We start from the raw sequence: 19,951 nt of genomic DNA, 5'->3' as shown, positions 1-19,951 counted from the left end.
GGTCATAAAGCTTCGGGTACATAATTTATGGATAATCCTTATGGAACGACCTTTCCTTATCTCTGGCTTGTTAAGAGGCATGTGACATTAAAGCCGATTAGGTATCAATTTGTGTTAATTGTGTAGACATCAATAAGATTATCTTAATTCAAAATGTCATATTACAGTGATAAAACACTCACTGTAGAGGTGTAGACATTTGGTTATCTCTGCGAATTGCGAAGAATATACCTACATTTAGACGTAAGATTTATACACTTCGATTCTAATGGACTTGTTGTTACCTAATGGACAACTTTGCCAATTTGTCATTTATGTGCGCTTTCATGTGAAACCTACTTGGTTTTTCTTCATAGATCAACTCACAAGGTCATAAAGCTTCGGGTACATAATTATGGATAATCCTTATGGAACGACCTTTCCTTATCTCTGGCTTGTCTAAGAGGCATGTGACATTAAAGCCGATTAGGTATCAATTTGTGTTAATTGTGTAGACATCAATAAGATTATCTTAATTCAAAATGTCATCAATAGTGTCTTTGCTGGGGGCTCGGTTGGTCCAGTGGTGACGCGCTTGCTTGCCATGCAGAAGGTCCCGGGTTTGCTGGGATTTCAACCAGCCATAGCTTCTCAATACAGTTTTCCTCACGAGGTGAGCGCCCAAAAATAATAACCAGCAGCACAAGGGGTCCCAGACGAAACGGGGGCTAAGTTCAGGATATATTTGAGCGGCGAAGACGTGTCTATGAATTGGGGCCCAAGATTTCTAAGGTTCATTAATTGGATCCCAAGCTTTTCCCCCAGACGGTAACCTCTAATCACATACAAACCACGCAAAACATTGTTCCGTCGGATGTCCATACTACGTTAAGCCTATCCGACGAATCACAACGTTAAGCCTCGGGCATATAGCTCCCATGCAATGATGAAATTAGTTTTGCAAACATGCTCAACACAATGTATAACGTGCATAAAAAAGTTACTTCTCATGCTAATCTAGACGTACCTCAGAGAAGAAAGTAACCATAACTTCTTTCTCCTAATGACCGTACGAAGCGCGAGTTACTTCTCATGCTAATCTAGACGTACCTCAGAGAAGAAAGTAACCATAACTTCTTTCTCCTAATGACCGTACGAAGCGCGAGCATATCTGCCGAGACCTATCTCTGAAACGTAATGACATAAGTAATTGCTCGTGACAAATACTACTTATAGTCGCTATCAGTCGGAACCGGTTTTGCCATCTCTAGAACGGCCTCGACCGCTACGGGAACAAGTGGCTTGGTGGTTGCGCTCGACGCCAAGTAGAGGACTTATTCCTGGCAAGAATTCCCTGTCGTTTATGGTAATGGCATATCACAACTCCGCTGGATATAGCACTGCAAGTAATCGTAAAATATGTAAATTATTTGTATTCAGTAATCACGATTAATGGGGTAGCACTATTTCACTTTCTCAGCCAAAAGGCCGAGAAGCGATCAAAACATTTGAGTTGCTCGGTTGCTCCTTGTAAGTAGCTAACGGTGAACGGTGGTAATATTACAAGCAATGGTGTCAATGGAATTCCTCTAACACGACGCTGTGATTGATGCATATCAAAATTCTGAAAAGGCTCTATAGTTTCAACAGAAATTAGTCTTGGTTTGTTACCGCCTAATTCTATGTATTTCCTAAGCATTCAAAACACTCAAAATAAACCTCACTAAACTAGAGTTACTTGGCGTTTCTCACTCCCACTACAAAAACCTCACGGTTACTCTACTTGGCAAACTTCATGAAATCAGAAAAAAAGTTTGGTTTAGTTTTTTCTATCACACTAATGACCACACCGGAATCTGAAGCCAATGTTCGGACTATGCGCCACAAATCACCCCATTATCAAACCTGCGAATCTCGTGAAATAAACCCGTCATGAAAATTTATATCGTGCTCTTATTAGAGTAAACTTAGAGGAATGTAAGTTATGTGCGGTTCTGTGGTCAGCTTTGTCTCTCGATCTCCGTGAAACAAGCCTAGTTTGGATTTGGAAGGTAGCACGCCCGCCTTGTAAGTCCTGCTGGTTCACTTTACTGGTACTTTCTATTCGTTCATTGACAGATTGAATTGATTGAGCAGTTTGCATGTTGAACGTTTTCATGGACTCGGCTAAAGAAGAGATCATAGCTGCTAAATTTTCATTACCTGTCTTTTCCTCGCTTTCCTCACTCTTCTTACCACCATCCGACAGCTCGTCAAAAGTCACCTCATTCGGATCCAAACCCTCCGCTGTCTTGAACGTTTTCATGGACTCGGCTAAAGAAGAGATCATAGCTGCTAAATTTTCATTACCTGTCTTTTCCTCGCTTTCCTCACTCTTCTTACCACCATCCGACAGCTCGTCAAAAGTCACCTCATTCGGATCCAAACCCGCCGCTGTCAACGCCCCTTCCAGTCTAGCAGTCAACTCAGCCTTAGGTCCACTTGAAGAAATCCCGCGAGTCTTCAATTCAGCAATCAACTCCTTACATGTCAGTTCATTCAACTTCTTCATAACCATTTTGAATAAATGTAGCACACAAGTCTAAAAATAGAAAAATAATCTCGAGACCGGGTCAACACAAACACGTAAAAACAAGAAGTAGGTACGTAAACTCGGAAACAAAACAGAAAGAAATATTTCAATGCACACAAAAACAAGCGGGGCCCGTCCCTCCGGGAATTTTTTGATCTTGGTTAAAGAAAATCAGTATTTATGTACCTACCTATTTTATTTAATATTCAGTTTATTATTATTCTTGATTTGATTTTTTGATTTTACTTTCATGTAATGATTTAAAATCAAGACTAGAGCCCGTTCTCCCTTTATTCCCAATATAAGGTTCAAGTCACCCATCCATTTATTGGCCTTGCTCGGCGTAGCTTAACATAGATAACGCTAAAACCGGTCTTAAATGATCGACTGAAGGGTTATCTAAAACTTTCTCAGACGACACCGAAGCGAATACAATACGTCCCTTATACCTTTTTATTACTATTGTAATAATTTTCGGAACGATAAGATCTCCGTTGTTACAGTTCCCTCTATCAAAACTCTCGAAAAACTCTTATTTCCTGAAGAGACGGTTGTTACACTTGTTACACCCTGTATTCTCGTATGTACAAGCTCTTTACCTCCTACAATAAAAGTGACTATTACTGATTATAATTACTATTAGCGTCCAGACGATTGCCAGCATATTTCACCGTATTAAGGCTTGTCCACAAGATTTATGTGCTCGTGTCGAAACAAAGGAGTAAAGAGATGTGCAATGTGGAGGTGGAAGAAGATTTGCTTTTGCTCCTTCGAAGAAAGAAACATTGATGTCTTGGTGGTATAGCTCTTTTCTCGCTCAAGTTTTCATGGTGTTAGTTATTTTAACAGTTTCCACTAGAGATATCAATATGTACGGAGGTATAACTGGACATACATAATACATGCTCTGTATGTCAAGTTTTTTGCTTTAGTCTTACACCTTACACCGTGCATCCTAAAGTATTAACTCTCTCCACCTCTAACTTAGGATTACACAAAGAGCTTCTTTATACTTGTAGTTCCATGGCATTACATATCCCAGTAGCAGTTGCAACAGTGTGAACTGCGATGTAATTGTAGCACAACTAGTGAGACCTCCAGAGTACCAACTGTATACCAAGGTGCTAATTATGACCCACTTAAGTCCACCATATGATTTACTTATCACCACTGGCCACCATTACACTCAAACATAGTCTAGGTAACTACATATTTCTGAGGATTAATTATTACATATTACAGTCTTGTAAAGAAAGGTATATTAAGGTATCAAGTACCTACAATCGCTATAATTTACTTAGATACAATTACCTTGTAAAATTTACGTGCATTAGTGTTAGTTATGGGACCTTTACATGCATAACTGCAAAATCCTTCCATTTCTCTTCAATAGAAACCAAAAGAAAGTAAAAATTCAAAAATGTTTTACTCAAATCTTCGATCTTCGTCTTCTGGTACCTATCTGCTTAGGTACTTCTTGAATAAAGTCCGCCAGTTAGAAAAAGGTTCCATGGTTTACTAATGCACAGGTGCCAAATAGATACATCTATCTACATAGCTAATATTCAGCATTAAAGTCATTAGTCAGATAGTTAGCAAGTACCCCTGATGGAGTGGATCTTACTAGGTGTCATGTCATAACTATTAATTAACTGACATCAGATTCTAGTTATGTTCTTACTAACAGATTCTAGTTACTAACAGATTCTGGTTACCCACTGTGATTAGTAATTAACTGACATCAGATTCTAGTTATGTTCTTACTAACAGATTCTAGTTACTAACAGATTCTGGTTACCCACTGTGATTAGGATGTTCGCTTGCACTCCCGAGAATAAATCAGATAAATCTAATTATGTAAATTTGAGATTTGGACTGCGATTTGCCATTGCTGCACCTCAGGCAAATGAGACATTATTATTACTATCTTTAGGTGAATGTTTTATATATGTGAATGTGATGTCATTTAACCTATGGGAAGCTACTCCTGTTCATTCATTAACAAGTTAACATTAATCTGAGTGATATTACCTATGTATACTTTAGACACGAATCAAAGGTGAATGTTTTATTATATATGTGAATGTGATGTCATTTAACCTATGGGAAGCTACTCCTGTTCATTCATTAACAAGTTAACATTAATCTGAGTGATAACATGTGATATAATCAAAATGGGTGCACTCAACTTGCACTGAGATACTTTTATATTGCTGCTTTTGCTCGATGGCTCACTTGAGTTGTGCAAGAAGCTCAGAAAATTATCTTTGATCTATCGAAAGCCAATAAAAAATGTCCCTCAGAAAGGAAAGGCAGTGTAAAAATGATAAAAATTGTGTCGAAAAAGCCATTTCAAAGTTAATGTCTTTAAGTTGGATAATTTTATGATTACCTAACAATCTTCACATTCATTTTGATAGCCCAAAATCTATCTCTATCCCATCACAATATGTGCTTGCAACTAACGCACTGATACTTATTATAAGTAGGTACCCTAATGCTTTGGAAATATGTACTTAATACATGTAGTATCAGCTATCTACATAATGGGTATTGTAGTTATTCATAGACTCAAATACGAGCACTACTAGCGGTGATATGAAAATTATAATAGTTAAAATTCTGAATATATTATGCTGAGTTCTGAAATTCCATTTGTTGTTGAAACAAGTAGGTACCCAAATGCTTTGGAAATATGTACCTAATACATGAAGTATCAGCTATCTACATAATGGGTATTGTAGTTATTCATAGACTCAGGTACAAGCACTACTAGCGGTGATATGAAAATTATAATAGTTAAAATTCTGAATATATTATGCTGAGTTCTGAAATTCCATTTGTTGTTGAAACTATTCATTAGTACTGGTCTTAAGAAATTCACTCAAGTCAAATAAGCACCCACTAGGTTTATTCCCTCGGCCTGTATCTTTGTAATTATTACCTAATTATAGGTAAATAAGTAAAAACCTATAATTACAAATACGAAGCACCTAGCATCGTTCTTACTAGCTTACCACTCGGACTTAACCAAATTACTTAACTTTATACGTAAGATCTGATGTAATAAGTGGGAAAATTTGGTACTGAGACTACTGAGCTTCTGAGTTTTACCTGTGGTACTCACAAGCACTATTTTCATTTGCAGTTTTGCTTTATAAGTAAAAGTATGTCTATTCTTACTAGCTTACCACTCGGACTTAACCAAATTACTTAACTTTATACGTAAGATCTGATGTAATAAGTGGGGAAATTTGGTATTGAGACTACTGAGCTTCTGAGTTTTACCTGTGGTACTCACAAGCACTATTTTCATTTGCAGTTTTGCTTTATAAGTAAAAGTATGTCTTTCCCCTTTGTTACTCGTAACTCCGGCCCTGAATATTACTTGATAGTCTTGGTACACGGAACTTTCATTTGCATTGTAAAGCCTTTGTCCTCAGATCCCTCCGGCCCTGATTTCACCAGCTAATATGCGTCCACATCGTTAAATGGTTCGCCCATGTACAGATGTTTGGAATTTTTGCCGCAAAAGCTGTGAAATTCCACCGGACACTCTCTCCATTCAACATACCGACTTTGTCGCTGATCTCTGACAAATTGTTGCCCTGCACCAAGAGAAAATCGACGCAAATACTGGATCCGGAAAAAGTGATGGTGAAATAAACGCCAAATAACCAGTCGCAAGTGCCTAGCTCTTTTTTTTTTAAGTTGTTTGATAGAGAGAACTGTAACTGCTAAGGTTTTATCGTCCCAAAAGCGAAAAGGAAGACAGGATAGGAGAAAGCCAGCCGTTCGGAGAACGAGCCCTATCCGTTCAGGACAAATTCCGCCCGGGGGCGGAAATCGAACCTGCGATCCTCGTGAAGCCAATCACCATTTACATATAGATTGTTTTATGAATGGGTATAATAGTCTGCCCGTCTATTTTTCTATCATAGAAAATAGAAAGTACCTATCCTCCCTATATTGAAAGGATAGTATGATGGGATGAGTATGTGCAATTTATGCAAATTTCATGTGGGTTATTTATTACAGGGAAGAGATGGTATGGTAATAATAAAATGGTATTTACATACAGGGTGAGTGTTGACAGGTCGAGATTTTTGTCTCTCTATTATACTTTGGGTATTTGGTTTCGTAATATTGGAATGGAATATACCTTGTTTATCCTGCTGGGATAGGACTGAAAAGTCCCTTTACCCCAGCAGTCTAACCAAGGTCTCATATATAGGTATGTATTTTGACATATTATGGGGAAGATTTTGTGGGTTTTAGAGTTGGGTATGGGTATTGGAGATAGTGTAAAAGTTACGGTAGAAGAACAAAAAAATAAGCATCATTCATTAGGATAAGGAAAGTCGTGTGAGGTTCACACCAGATGTTTACATTTTTTACCTGGTTCTGTGTGTGGTTTTAGCCGGGGATGTTTGGAATTTTTGCCGCAAAAGCTGTGAAATTCCACCGGACACTCTCTCCATTCAACATACCGACTTTGTCGCTGATCTCTGACAAATTGTTGCCCTGCACCAAGAGAAAATCGACGCAAATACTGGATCCGGAAAAAGTGATGGTGAAATAAACGCCAAATAACCAGTCGCAAGTGCCTAGCTCTTTTTTTTTTAAGTTGTTTGATAGAGAGAACTGTAACTGCTAAGGTTTTATCGTCCCAAAAGCGAAAAGGAAGACAGGATAGGAGAAAGCCAGCCGTTCGGAGAACGAGCCCTATCCGTTCAGGACAAATTCCGCCCCGCGGTGGAAGTCGAACCTGCGATCCTCGTGAAGCCAATCACCATTTACACATAGATTGTTTTATGAATGGGTATAATAGTCTGCCCGTCTATTTTTCTATCATAGAAAATAGAAAGTACCTATCCTCCCTATATTGAAAGGATAGTATGATGGGATGAGTATGTGCAATTTATGCAAATTTCATGTGGGTTATTTATTACAGGGAAGAGATGGTATGGTAATAATAAAATGGTATTTACATACAGGGTGAGTGTTGACAGGTCGAGATTTTTGTCTCTCTATTATACTTTGGGTATTTGTTATTTTATCACAACTTTGGTGCTCACTGCAGCATTGCAGGATTTTCCCAATATCACAATAATCCTAACGTCCAATGTTTACCTACCATGCTGGCACCGGTCGCTATGCGCATTTACATGTCATAGCTACTCATTTTCCTCACGAGGCTGAGTGGGCCCCGCAACAGCCAGTCACGGGATCAATCATTTGCATGATACAAATTTCTTGACCCCGCCGGGAATCGAACCCGGGTCTCCCGCGTGCAAGGCGAGCGCAGTGACCACTACGCCATGGGAGCTGACTTCTCACTCAATAAATGCATACTGGGTGACTCAATGATTTTCCCTCGTTTTACGTTCAGAATATTGCATTTGTTGAGGCCAAGTGACATACAGATTGATGAACTGAAATTCACCACTATTTCCATCATGCTTTGAAGTTGGTCAGAACTATGGGCATAAAGCTTCAGATCATCAAGGTAGAATGCATGTGTGACACGGGAATTAGGATCTTTGTTGAGTTTGTATCCATAGGTGGTGGAGTTCAATATATTGCTGAGTGGATTCAAACATAAACAGAACCACAATGCACTGAACACATCTCCCTGGTATATGCCTCGTTTGAATGTCAGTTTTTCAGATTGCACATTATTACTTCCTGACTGATTATCTTCTTTCTCAAAAGAATTTCCATGTGTATTTATGAATAACCTTGTTGACCAATATCTCATGGATAGCTTGAGGAAATCAATAATTAGAGGATCAATCTTATATATTTCCAGCACTTTCAACAACCAAGAGTGAGGAACACTATCGTACGCCTTGCGATAGTCAACCCATCCAACAGAAAGGTCCTTACATTTGATTCTCGCTTGCTTGGTGATGATAGTGTCAATTGCCAGAGATTCTTTACTACCTCTACTCTTCGTACGAGCTCCATTTTGTTCAGAAGCTAAGATGTTATTATGGACAACATGTTCATATACTTTGGTTTTCACAATGGAGGACAACATTTTGTATATACTTGGTAAACGCACGGTAAAATAATTAATGTACCTACATTCATAGTTTGAAAAATCACATGAGCTTTCTCCTGTCCTGTCTTTTTTCTCTCATCGCTTTCGGCACGTTAGGACCTCAGCAGTTACAGTTCCCTCTATCAAATCTCTTGGGGGAAACTGATCAATGACACTGTACCTACCTAAAATTTACAAGTAATAAAATATCTGAAGTCCACTTAGAAGCATAGCCCGCCTTCTTTATGGGGCGAGAAAATTACCTACCTGAAGTTAGGTTAAACCACCTGTATAGTCCAATATCAAATTGTACAAACATATTACTGAGCAACTCATTTGATATACTGTATGTATGCTGAACTTTGGAACTGTAAAATTAAAATACGAGATCTGGGGCCCACCTGGTTCTCAGTAATTATTGCTGATTGCTTTTTTAATTAAATTTCGGCGGAGTGCTTGATTCTGCTTTTGGAAATTATAGCGTTTTGACTACACTACACTTTTGATAATCATACACTTTTGATTTTAGTCAGTGAGAGGCAGAAGTGTAGTAGTTAAATACATAAAATCAACACAAATACTGCATAGAGAAATTTTGAAAAACACATTTTGCTTCTTTTATGACTAGAACTGGAAAGTAAGGTACCTAAGAAAAATAATTAATAAAAAAAAAAAAAAAAAAAACCTACGTTAATGCCAATTTACCCATTACCTAATTGAAGCTTCATAATCAATTGTTAAAAGACTGTAGTGTTGGGCAATTTCCAGGCTTATACTTGAAATGGGCACTGGAAAGTCAGGTCGGAGCCCTTAGGATAATTTTGTCCTGGTAATAATAATAATAGTGCTTATTTATACTGCTCGAATAGGACTGAAAAGTCCCTTTACTCCAGCAGTAGGCTACTACTATTATTGTGGTCAAATTCTCAAATTATATTGAGGATAAAATTCCATACCTCGGCTGGGATTGAACCCACGCCCTCCTGTTTACCAGGCGAGCGCCTTAACCACTACATCACCGAGGCATGTAATGTAATGCTCGATCTTAGCGCAGAGAGTTTTCAGTTAATCCAGAGTGCAAGACATACTTGGTACGGAAGAGTATGTTGGAAATTCCTGGAAACATAAATAAAATACAGGAAAAAAGTTCTAACGGATCTCCAGGATATGTAACAAGAAAATGTGATTACATGTATACAGGGTGTAATTATAGAAAGTAAAAAGAAGGGGAGGAATGGCATAAAAGATGTCTGTTGTACAAACTCATAATTATTATGGTAATATAAGAATTAAAATTTTAATAGCAAGTCAAAAGATTGATTGAATATACTTGATTATTATTAAGAGAAATCATCTCAGCACGATAGCAAACATTTCGGCAAAATTGCCGAATTAATATTACTTGATAGTCTTGGTACACGGAACTTTCATTTGGATTGTAAAGCCTTTGTCCTCAGATCCCTCCGGCCCTGATTTCACCAGCTAATATGCGTCCACATCGTTAAATGGTTCGCCCATGTACACAATTTACACACATACATAAACTTTGAACGTTTTATTTGACTTGAAGAGTAATTTATTGGCCACTAACAATTCCAATGTCTCAGGTTAAACGTAGAATTCTATGCATAGAGTTTTCTATCTCGCGTAGATGCTGGTATTCTCATATGTTGTGGTATGGAACTTCTGGTAGACAGGGTGTAAAAATCGACCCTTATGCCCAAAATTATTAATTCACGAAATCATTGGTACTCACCAAATCCAGTCAAAAGAAGAGCTATTTCGGAGAAGTACTAGTAAGCGTATAAGGGTGTGAATTTGAATCCCAATCAAGGCATTGAAACTTTATCCTCACGAATTTAATAGTTTAACCTCAAATCATAGTAGGTATTGTATATTGTAGAGCTTCTTGTTGAGAAAAAGGGACTTGTGTCATTTAGGTAGCAGTACCTATTACATATTAAAACATCCCAAAACCTGAAAGGGAATTGATCAATTTATCTAAAAATTGCTTCTGCGGGGCGTATTTACTTATTTCGACCATGTGTTTCAGAATCATCAAACACCCTGTATGTGGAAACTATCCGTTAAGAATAGTCTTTTATGTGTCGTGCCAGAGTAATCGATAAGATTATAAAATATAGATTAGGATAATAATTACTCTCTTAAGCTCGAATCTTAAGTGTGTGTTTTCTGAGAACAAACAGCCATTTAATGGGGTATTTTGCCATTTAATGCGGAATTTTGCATGGAGATTGCTCGTATCTCGTTGAACTTTGTACCTCGAATCGAAACAACAGTTACATACAAAATGTATTATATCCTAGAAAAGAATGTGCATTTCTTTAGATCAGTGTTAGAGATTTGTGTAGATCTTTGTGGTACAATTAACTGTTTGCCCTGTTGTTGTGTCTTGTGGGTCGCGGGTGGAGCAGTTGCCTTTTACTGCTGGGGTCGATTCCAATATTCTAGAGAATTTCTAAATTTCCTAGTGTTTTCCGCCAATTTTTGCTGCTGGTTTGTGTGTGGTTCTATTTTTCAAAGCTCTTCTCTGACCTGAAAAAGAGTTTATGAGAAGAAAAGTGTAAAAATAGAAAGTTAAAAAAGGAGGAAATGGCAACTTCCTCTTCCGCCTAGGAAAAAAAACCAAAATACTTTCTCCACCTCGCAGGAAAATAAGCCTTCTAAAAACATTCCCTAGAACCTTGTGTCCTTTACGTAATTAAAAATCAATAGCAAATTATTTTCCATTCGAGCATATACCAGGACGCAAAGGCCTTCTGCCTGACGGTGCTGAAGATAGGAAAGGGTAGAAACTTTCCCCTAGGTAACGTGAAAGGTCAGCATTTTTTTTTTTTTCTTTTTTTTTAATAATTTAGTTGATGGTAAAAATGTTTGCCTTCACGTTGTATTTTGAAAATTTTGGACTAAAAACCAGGCAATTTGTAGCTACTCGCTACTTACTATGTACTTATGTACATACACCATGTAGTAGGTAGGTATTTATGAACACTAAACTTTGAGATTTTCACATTTTTAGATGCTTGAAGTCCCTGTGTTCATAATACTTAATATGGATCTTGCAACTCACTTGTGATCCACTTTTACTAGGCCGATTGACAAGATATAAATTACTCTTCCTTCTTCTGACTCATATTTTTAATCTGTTGCAAGTATTTACTAAGCACCTATAGGTAGGTATACTTCGTTTCAAATTCTTTACCCAGAGTTATTAACATCTCAACAAGAGTACCACAGAAAACAAACTAATTTCGTTCGAAAGTTAATCGTTTTCGAGATTATTTGGCTCGAGTTACCAACATTAATATCACCAAATAAATACCTAGGCATCTAAAACAAAATATCATATCAAGTATGTACTTATCTGCTGAGGCATCTAATACAAAATATCAAATGTGTTAGGCTTAGGCATCTGTGAAACTTGAAATATCATCCAAAAAATTCCAAAGATCTTCATAGAATATTCGAGTGGAAGATAAAGAATATAAAGATGATTTGTGCTTGCTTCTTACCTAGATAGGGAAAATACCCCGTTTACTTTAAATACATATTTACTTAATTTTGTTGTAATTATTTCTGTATAATCTGCTTGACAACTGTAGTGACTGCCCGTGGAGGTTGATTACGTTGATATTAATTATCCTGACAAATAAATGGTTACTTATTTCCTTTGGCAAACAGCTAGTCCTTTACATACAGGATAACAGTGTCTGATTAAACAGGTCAAATGCATTTTTGACGTCTACGAATGAGCTTCCGGGTTGAAGGTTGCCTTTGGCAATATTTTAGCCTTTTGATTTTAATATCTGTAATCTTTTGATTGTAATATGAAATTTGATTATTCTGTCTATTCTACCCACTCGTTTTAAATATCTTTGTGCCAGACTTCGAAGTCTTGTATCTTTTCCCCCACCCTGTACATAACATATGGAGATATGTACATAGGTATACAATACATACCTCAATATACATAGGTATGTATATGTATATTGAAGTAGCACTCGAACCTTGCACTTGTCTCTTGGATAATGCATGCTGTGAAAGTAAACGTTACTTAGGCAAAACCTCACTTGAGCGTGTGATCTGGCTGTGGAATCCGCAACTCCATTGACAAAACGGTTCACATAAACCGTCATGTTTTATGCCCATTTGTTGACCGAGTTAAACATATTTTATTGTTTTTCACTTCGGGCTACAACAAACTACTGTGAATATACTCCGTTTTTACTTTCCTTGTCCTATAGGAAGGAAAGTAATGTATTCGGGCAAAATTTTCGTAATAGAATGGATTATACCTTGTTTATCCTGCTGGGATAGGACTGAAAAGTCCCTTATCCCTTTACCCCAGCAGTCTAACCAAGGTCTCATATATTTTGACATATTATGGGGAACATATATTACAGGGGGATATTTTAGTCCAATGTGATATAATACAAAGTATACAAACTTATCTATGTAGATAGTAGTCAATTTATCTTCTTCCTCTCTCAAAGTTGAAAGGGTTGAATTCATAGTTTTTTTTCTAATATAATAAAATTACAATTACTTAGTGTATTTTTAAACAGGATGCCTCAATTTGGTCGGATAGGTACTAATTGATTTTATCTCAAGAAAAGTTTCTTCTCCAAATACAAATCTACTGAATAGGTATACCTAGAGGCGGTTCAAACATATGAGTTGAACACAATAGGCATTGTTCCTAATTTTTGGATGCGATCGAACTGAATCAAAACTTTAGTAGTTTGGTCTTCGGATTCCAGATTTATATAGAGTGAGGAAAAAGTATAAGAGCTGGAAACCCGTGAATACCTTTTGAACGGCTTTAGTTAGACAGAAAGCTGAAACCGTTAAAGAAGTATTCAAGGGTTTCGAACATGATAACCTGAACAGGTATTCTCAAAAGAGAATCACAACTCTAAAAGGAAAACTAATATAGGTTGGTTGCATTGAGATGGCACTTTTCAAGAAGGATAGGTAATGTGCAATGTTTGAAATTTCGATGCAATCATAAAATGTAAGATCAACATATAGCAATCTAATAAATTCCAATGTTCTAATGTAAAATCCACCTCAAGATTGAAAATAAACAACTTCGCATAAAAAAAAAAAGAAAAACATTGAATTTAACTTTATTCCTCACAAAGAACTTGGAAGTTTACGTAATTTATGTTAAAGTTATTTTATGTGTTTAGATGATAACAAAATAATAATAATAAAATTAAGCTAATCTCTATCATTATTACCCATTAGGAGTATAATACACAATACTATGAACTTAGTAATACCTATAATGTATGAAAAGGGGACCTTCAAATACAAAATTACTTTGAAAAGATAAGATAAACTGTGATATTTACGGTAAAATCACTTTTTTCTCAGTAAAATCCATAAAATAATATAGAACGGGTATTTGTTATTTTATCACAACTTTGGTGCTCACTGCAGCATTGTAGGATTTTCCCAATATCACAATAATCCTAACGTCCAATGTTTACCTAAAAACGCAATGGGTATTTGTTATTTTATCACAACTTTGGTGCTCACTGCAGCATTGCAGGATTTTCCCAATATCACAATAATCCTAACGTCCAATGTTTACCTACCATGCTGGCACCGGTCGCTATGCGCATTTACATGTCATAGCTACTCATTTTCCTCACGAGGCTGAGTGGGCCCCGCAACAGCCAGTCACGGGATCAATCATTTGCATGATACAAATTTCTTGACCCCGCCGGGAATCGAACCCGGGTCTCCCGCGTGCAAGGCGAGTGCAGTGACCACTACGCCATGGGAGCTGACTCGCCGGGAATCGAATTATTATACTTGGGTATTTGTTTTGATCCCCCTTCCGAGTTTTGATCTTATTCGAAAGCTAGGTATATATCTAAGTAATGGAATTTAGGAACTATTTAGATTTAAGTTTTATGGAGGACTTGCGGGAATCGAATTATTATACTTGGGTATTTGTTTTGATCCCACCTCCGAGTTTTGATCTTATTCGAAAGCTAGGTATATATCTAAGTAATGGAATTTAGGAACTATTTAGATTTAAGTTTTATGGAGGACTTTTGGTTCAGAACTAAAACCTTTTAAAAAGCTCTGATTAGAATAGCCTCCAACCAACTCCGAATAGCCATCCGAAATAGATGGGCGTACCAAGAAGAAAGACTTTAGGCTTAGGCTTTGAAGATTTTCTCCACTTGTTTATTATCAAATATGATATTTCTGTGATATACAGGTGTGTATTTCTGTGATGTTTCAACCGAATTGGGGAAACTTTTGTTAGCCCCTTTTTTCGTTCATAAATATTCTGAGCGACCCTGTAAAACAGTGTAGATACGTGGAGTACTTACCGTATCTACTAAATCAACAATAGCCAGCTTATCACAGTACTGAGATGGCTGAGCGTAATTGAATTACGATAAGATAATGGGTTTTCTATTCTGTGATCCGTCAAGTCGTATATTATTTTTTTACCATGTGGATGTGTATTTCTGTGGTGTTTCAACCGAATTGGGGGAAACTTTTGTTAGCCCCTTTTTTCGTTCATAAATATTCTGAGCGACCCTGTAAAACAGTGTAGATACATGGAGTACTTACCGTATCTACTAAATCAACAATAGCCAGCTTATCACAGTACGGAGATGGCTGAGCGTAATTGAATTACGATAAGATAATGGGTTTTCTATTCTGTGATCCGTCAAGTCGTATATTATTTTTTTACCATGTCCGATTTGATAGGTAAAAGTATACTATGCTGGTACATCATATGTACTGGAAGTATCTACTTGTTACCTCGAAGTATTTACGTATTTTTTATAGCAAGTACATGCAGTTCAGCCAGCCTAGTTAGCTTGGACGGTAGCGCATTTGCTTTGTAAACGGTAAGGCTGCGGGTTCGATTCCCGCCCCGGGCAAACTTTATCGTAAATAGTCGTAAACAGATAAGGTTCGTACCCGGAGCGGTTGGCTATCATTACAAATCAAGACTAGAGCCCGTTCTCCCTTTATTCCCAATATAAGACTCAAGTCACCCATCCATTTATTGGCCTTGCTCGCAGCAGGAATAGTTTAATTTGTCCATACTGCACGCCTTGTCTGGTGGGTTATGCGATCCAGATCATTATTTGAACAACTTTACTCTCGTTTGTTATTAATATAACAGAGTGTCATTAATATAACAGCTACAGTGTCATTAATGTAGCGTAAAGTGTCATAAATAAAAAAGTGTTTTACTGCAGGTTTAATTTGTCCATACTGCACGCCTTGCCTTGTGAGTTATGCGATCCAGATCATTATTTGAAAAACTTTACTCTCGTTTGTCATTAATATAACAGAGTGTCATTAATATAACAGCTACAGTGTCATTAATGTAGCGTAAAGTGTCATAAATAAAAAAGTGTTTTACTGCAGTGTGATTAAAAACGAACCACCACAAGTGACCCACACTTTTCAAGCTCTATTTATAAACGTCAAATTTGAAGCTATTTGCCATTTGTTTGTTCTTAGGACAAGGGGTTTATGTTAAAGTACTCACTAATCATAGCAGACACGGTAAAATAATTATGTACCCACATTCATAGTTTGTAAAATCACATGAGCTTTTCCTCTTTTCCTGTATTTTTTCTCTCATCGCTTTCGGCACGTTAAGACCTCAGCAGTTACAGTTCCCTCTATCAAATCTCTTGGGGGGGGGGGGACTGATCAATGACACTGTACCTATGTAAATTTTACAAGTAGGTAATAAAATACCTAAATTCCTCCCAGAAGCATACCCCGCCTTCTTTATGAGGCGAGAAAATTACCTACCTGAAGTTAGTTAAAACCACCTGTATAGTCCAATATCAAATTGTACAAAGTACAAACATATTACTGAGCAACTCATTTGATATACTGTATGTATGCTGAAATTTGGAACTGTAAAATTAAAATACGAGATCTGGGGCCCACCTGGTTCTCAGTAATTATTGCTGATTGCTTTTTTAATTAAATTTCGGCGGAGTGCTTGATTCTGCTTTTTTGAAATTATAGCGTTTTGACTGTGTATAAAAAATAATCATACACTTTTGATTTTAGTCAGTGAGAGGCAGAAGTGTAGGTTAAATACATATTGTACTGTCGTACGTCTACGATAAAATTAACACAAATACTGCATAGAGAAACACATTTTGCTTCTTTTATGACTAGAACTGGAAAGTACGGTACCTAAGAAAAATTAATTAATAAAAAAAAAACACACACACACACTACGTTAATGCCAATTTACCCATTACCTAACTGAAGCTTTCTAATCAATAACATTGTTAAAAGACTGTAGTGTTGGCCAATTTCCAGGCTTATACTTGAAATGGGCACTGGAAAGTCAGGTCGGAGTCCTTAGGATAATTTTGTCCTGGTACGGAAGAGTATGTTGGAAATTCCTGGAAACATAAATAAAATACAGGAAAAAAGTTCTAACGGATCTCCAGGAAATGTAACAAGAAAATGTGATTACATGTATACAGACTATACAGGGTGTAAATATAGAAAATAAAAAGAAGGTGAGGAATGGCATAAAAGATGTCTATTGTACAAACTCATAATTATAATAGGAAATATAAGAATTAAAATTTTAATAGTAAGTCAAAAGATTGATTGAATATACTTGATTATTATTAAGAGAAATCATCTCAGCACGATAGCAAACATTTCGGCAAAATTGCCGAATTGGTGGAGATGTCAAAATCACTGAATTGGTGGACATGTCAAAACTTCCGAAAAGAGATTCAATGAAATTGCCAGATTAGTGGAGATGTCAAAACATCCGAAAAAGATTAAAAAATAATATTTAAAAAAAAGTATTTTAATTAAATTTGTATAAATAATTTTTTGAATAGCTTTAAAATTTCTCTGTCGAAAATCCTGCTTTTTTCCCATCCTGTTGCAACATTGAGAAATGGCCAAGCTATATCTCCCAAAAATAATGTCCTAATACACTATTTCTTTCGACGGCTACAACATCTCGTTCGATGACATCATTTTTCAAAATGGGGGGGACGCATAAAGAATATACTGCATCCGGTCAGTAGGGGATGAATGGGGATGCTCGAGGGATAAAAGTTTGTGTTACCTCTTCTAACTGGGATATTAAGGAAATCTCCTGGAATTTTAAGGGAGGGAGGGGCCGGAAAGGGTGGAGGAAAATAAGGGTAAGAAGAAATGTATACAGAGAAGGAAAATAAGGAAACGAATAGGAAATAAAGGCCTTTTTTTTTGCTACTTATACTTGGGGCCCCCGCTGCACATGTTCCCTGGCCAGGGCCCCATTCCACAAGAGAATCTGAACTCCAGAAAAAAATATGTCCTAGCCTTTGTCGTTTTTTTCTGCGTGTGGAGTGTCTGCGCTCTTCATTATTTTCTGGACTAATTTTATGCAGATGTAAGTGCATTTTTTTTTTTTTTTTTTTTTTTTTTTTTATCAGACGCCACTACATTCTGTAAATCACCTAACTAGGAACACAGAATATCCCCCTATCTAGGCGCCTCGTAAGAGGGGACTGAAGGGAATTTCCCTGGGATGTTTTTTCTCCCTTAATTTAATTTATTGTGAACATTCTTTCCCTCGTAACACTATTAGTACATAATAGGAAGGGCAATATTTCTCCTCCCAATTCGGGTTAGAAAGGAAATTGGAAAAAAAGGTCCCGTTGTAAAAAGACGTGACAATGATAGATGGGAAATGTAGATCGGATTAGAAAAGCGTTTTGGGAATTTGAAGCTATTCTTAGATTTGACCATTTACTTACGCTAACGTAGTTTTGTATTCGAGAAGCAACTGACCGAGACCACAGAAGGTCGGCCATCATCTTACAGTTTAGCACAGGTTCACCTGTGCAGGTAAGTGACGTGAATAATCAGCTTTAGGCTTACTTCGACGCCAAAGGTGTGCGGACGGAACCAAGTACAAGTACAATAAGTACTTGTACTAGTAATTGTACTTGCGATACCAAGTACAATTAAAGTAATACTTTGTACTTGCAAGTACAATTTTTCTAACTCTGCTTATAGATATACCTATGGAACGCTTTATGTCTTTTTCTTTTACGTAAAGTCGTCACAATTTCATCAAGTGTCAAATGTCGATAAAATAAATTTATTTCTCCGTCTTTTACTCGCATTTTATCCCTCTCTCTTTTTCTCTTCCCCCCCCCCCTCTTTTCTTCAACCTCTCTCTCTTTTCCCATTCTCTCCTGTTTTTCTCTCTTTCCCCTTCTCCCGTTTCCTATCTTCCTCTCTGTCCCAGTCTCCCTTTCTTTCTTCCTTCCCACATGGCTGTGAAATGTGAATGCAACCCTTGTCGGGGGTTTTATAATTTAGTTCTAGAAACGGTTTTGGGGGAAACATCAAACCTCTTCGAAAAAAAAAAATCTTGGAAAAGAAAACCCCTGAAGCTGAGAGCCTCTTCTCAATTTTTGTGTGAACATTGAGTGCCTCTTTTGGACATACCTTTGGTAACAAATTTTCAGTATATGCAGGTCTCTTCAAATTAAATTGGTCCCTAAAAGCAAGGTAAACCCTTTACCCTTGACAAATGGAGTGTGTCTAAAAGTCATGTGAATTGGCCCAATCCAGTCGACCCCAATTCAAACAATGTTCTCAAAATTACGACATGCTCGTACACTTCTGACGGATATGTATTTAGTATTTATGTAGGTGTTACAGCACGATAGTAATATTGAACAATATTAGCAATCAACACTATCAGCAGGTAATATTGACAGTAGTGTTAGTATAAGAGTAATATTGACTTTGCCAGTACCACCTCTAGGTCTTGTCACAGGGACGTGCACAGCATATGAGGGCCCGAGGGCCTCTAATAAAATGAATTTTATTTTCAACGTTTTACTTTTACGCCGATCTATTTAAGTAGGAAAAAGTTAAGAAAAAGAAGGTCTGTGTTATAGGAGTACCTTGCTATGTTATGAGCTATCCCTCTATGCACATGGACTATAAACAGTGGTGTCACATTATCTTCTATCTTGATACACGGATCAAGTATAGTAGTGTAGTCTCTCGTGAATACGGAAGTCTTATTGTATTGCCAGTTCATGATAGTCTATAAGGTTATCTTCATATTCCTGGATCCCGGCCCAGTGGTCCCAAAGACGATACGGGGCCGGGCGCATGAGGAATGTCCCCCAGACTGGGCGTCCTTGACCCTGGGGAATTGCCCCGACACGCACTTTCCGAAATTTCGGCCGCGCGCTCCAAAGTGACATCACTTCGTGGCCTATTTCTCTTCCTACACACTCTTCATTTCCGGTGGGGGTTTGAGTACTTGCTTCTTCAGAAGC

At 37.2% G+C, this 19,951-nt stretch overlaps 1 protein-coding gene across 1 annotated transcript; it reads right to left on the bottom strand.

Annotated features, from left to right (window-relative positions):
• Positions 1 to 1,340: 1,340 nt before the first annotated feature.
• On the bottom strand, positions 1,341 to 2,670 carry LOC108252210. Its single transcript, XM_017443479.2, has 3 exons — positions 2,390 to 2,670; positions 2,066 to 2,242; positions 1,341 to 1,379 (listed from the first exon to the last, which is right to left on the bottom strand). The coding sequence occupies exons 1-3, from the start codon at positions 2,534 to 2,536 to the stop codon at positions 1,341 to 1,343; spliced, it is 363 nt and encodes a 120-aa protein (XP_017298968.1). The 5' UTR covers positions 2,537 to 2,670.
• Positions 2,671 to 19,951: the final 17,281 nt, after the last annotated feature.

Source organism: Diaphorina citri, unplaced genomic scaffold, assembly GCF_000475195.1.
Source record: "Diaphorina citri unplaced genomic scaffold, Diaci psyllid genome assembly version 1.1 scaffold342, whole genome shotgun sequence".
In the NCBI taxonomy this organism is placed as follows: Eukaryota; Metazoa; Arthropoda; class Insecta; order Hemiptera; family Psyllidae; genus Diaphorina; species Diaphorina citri.
Note: the sequence above shows the minus strand (reverse complement) of the source record. Positions and strands in the feature narration are given on the sequence as shown.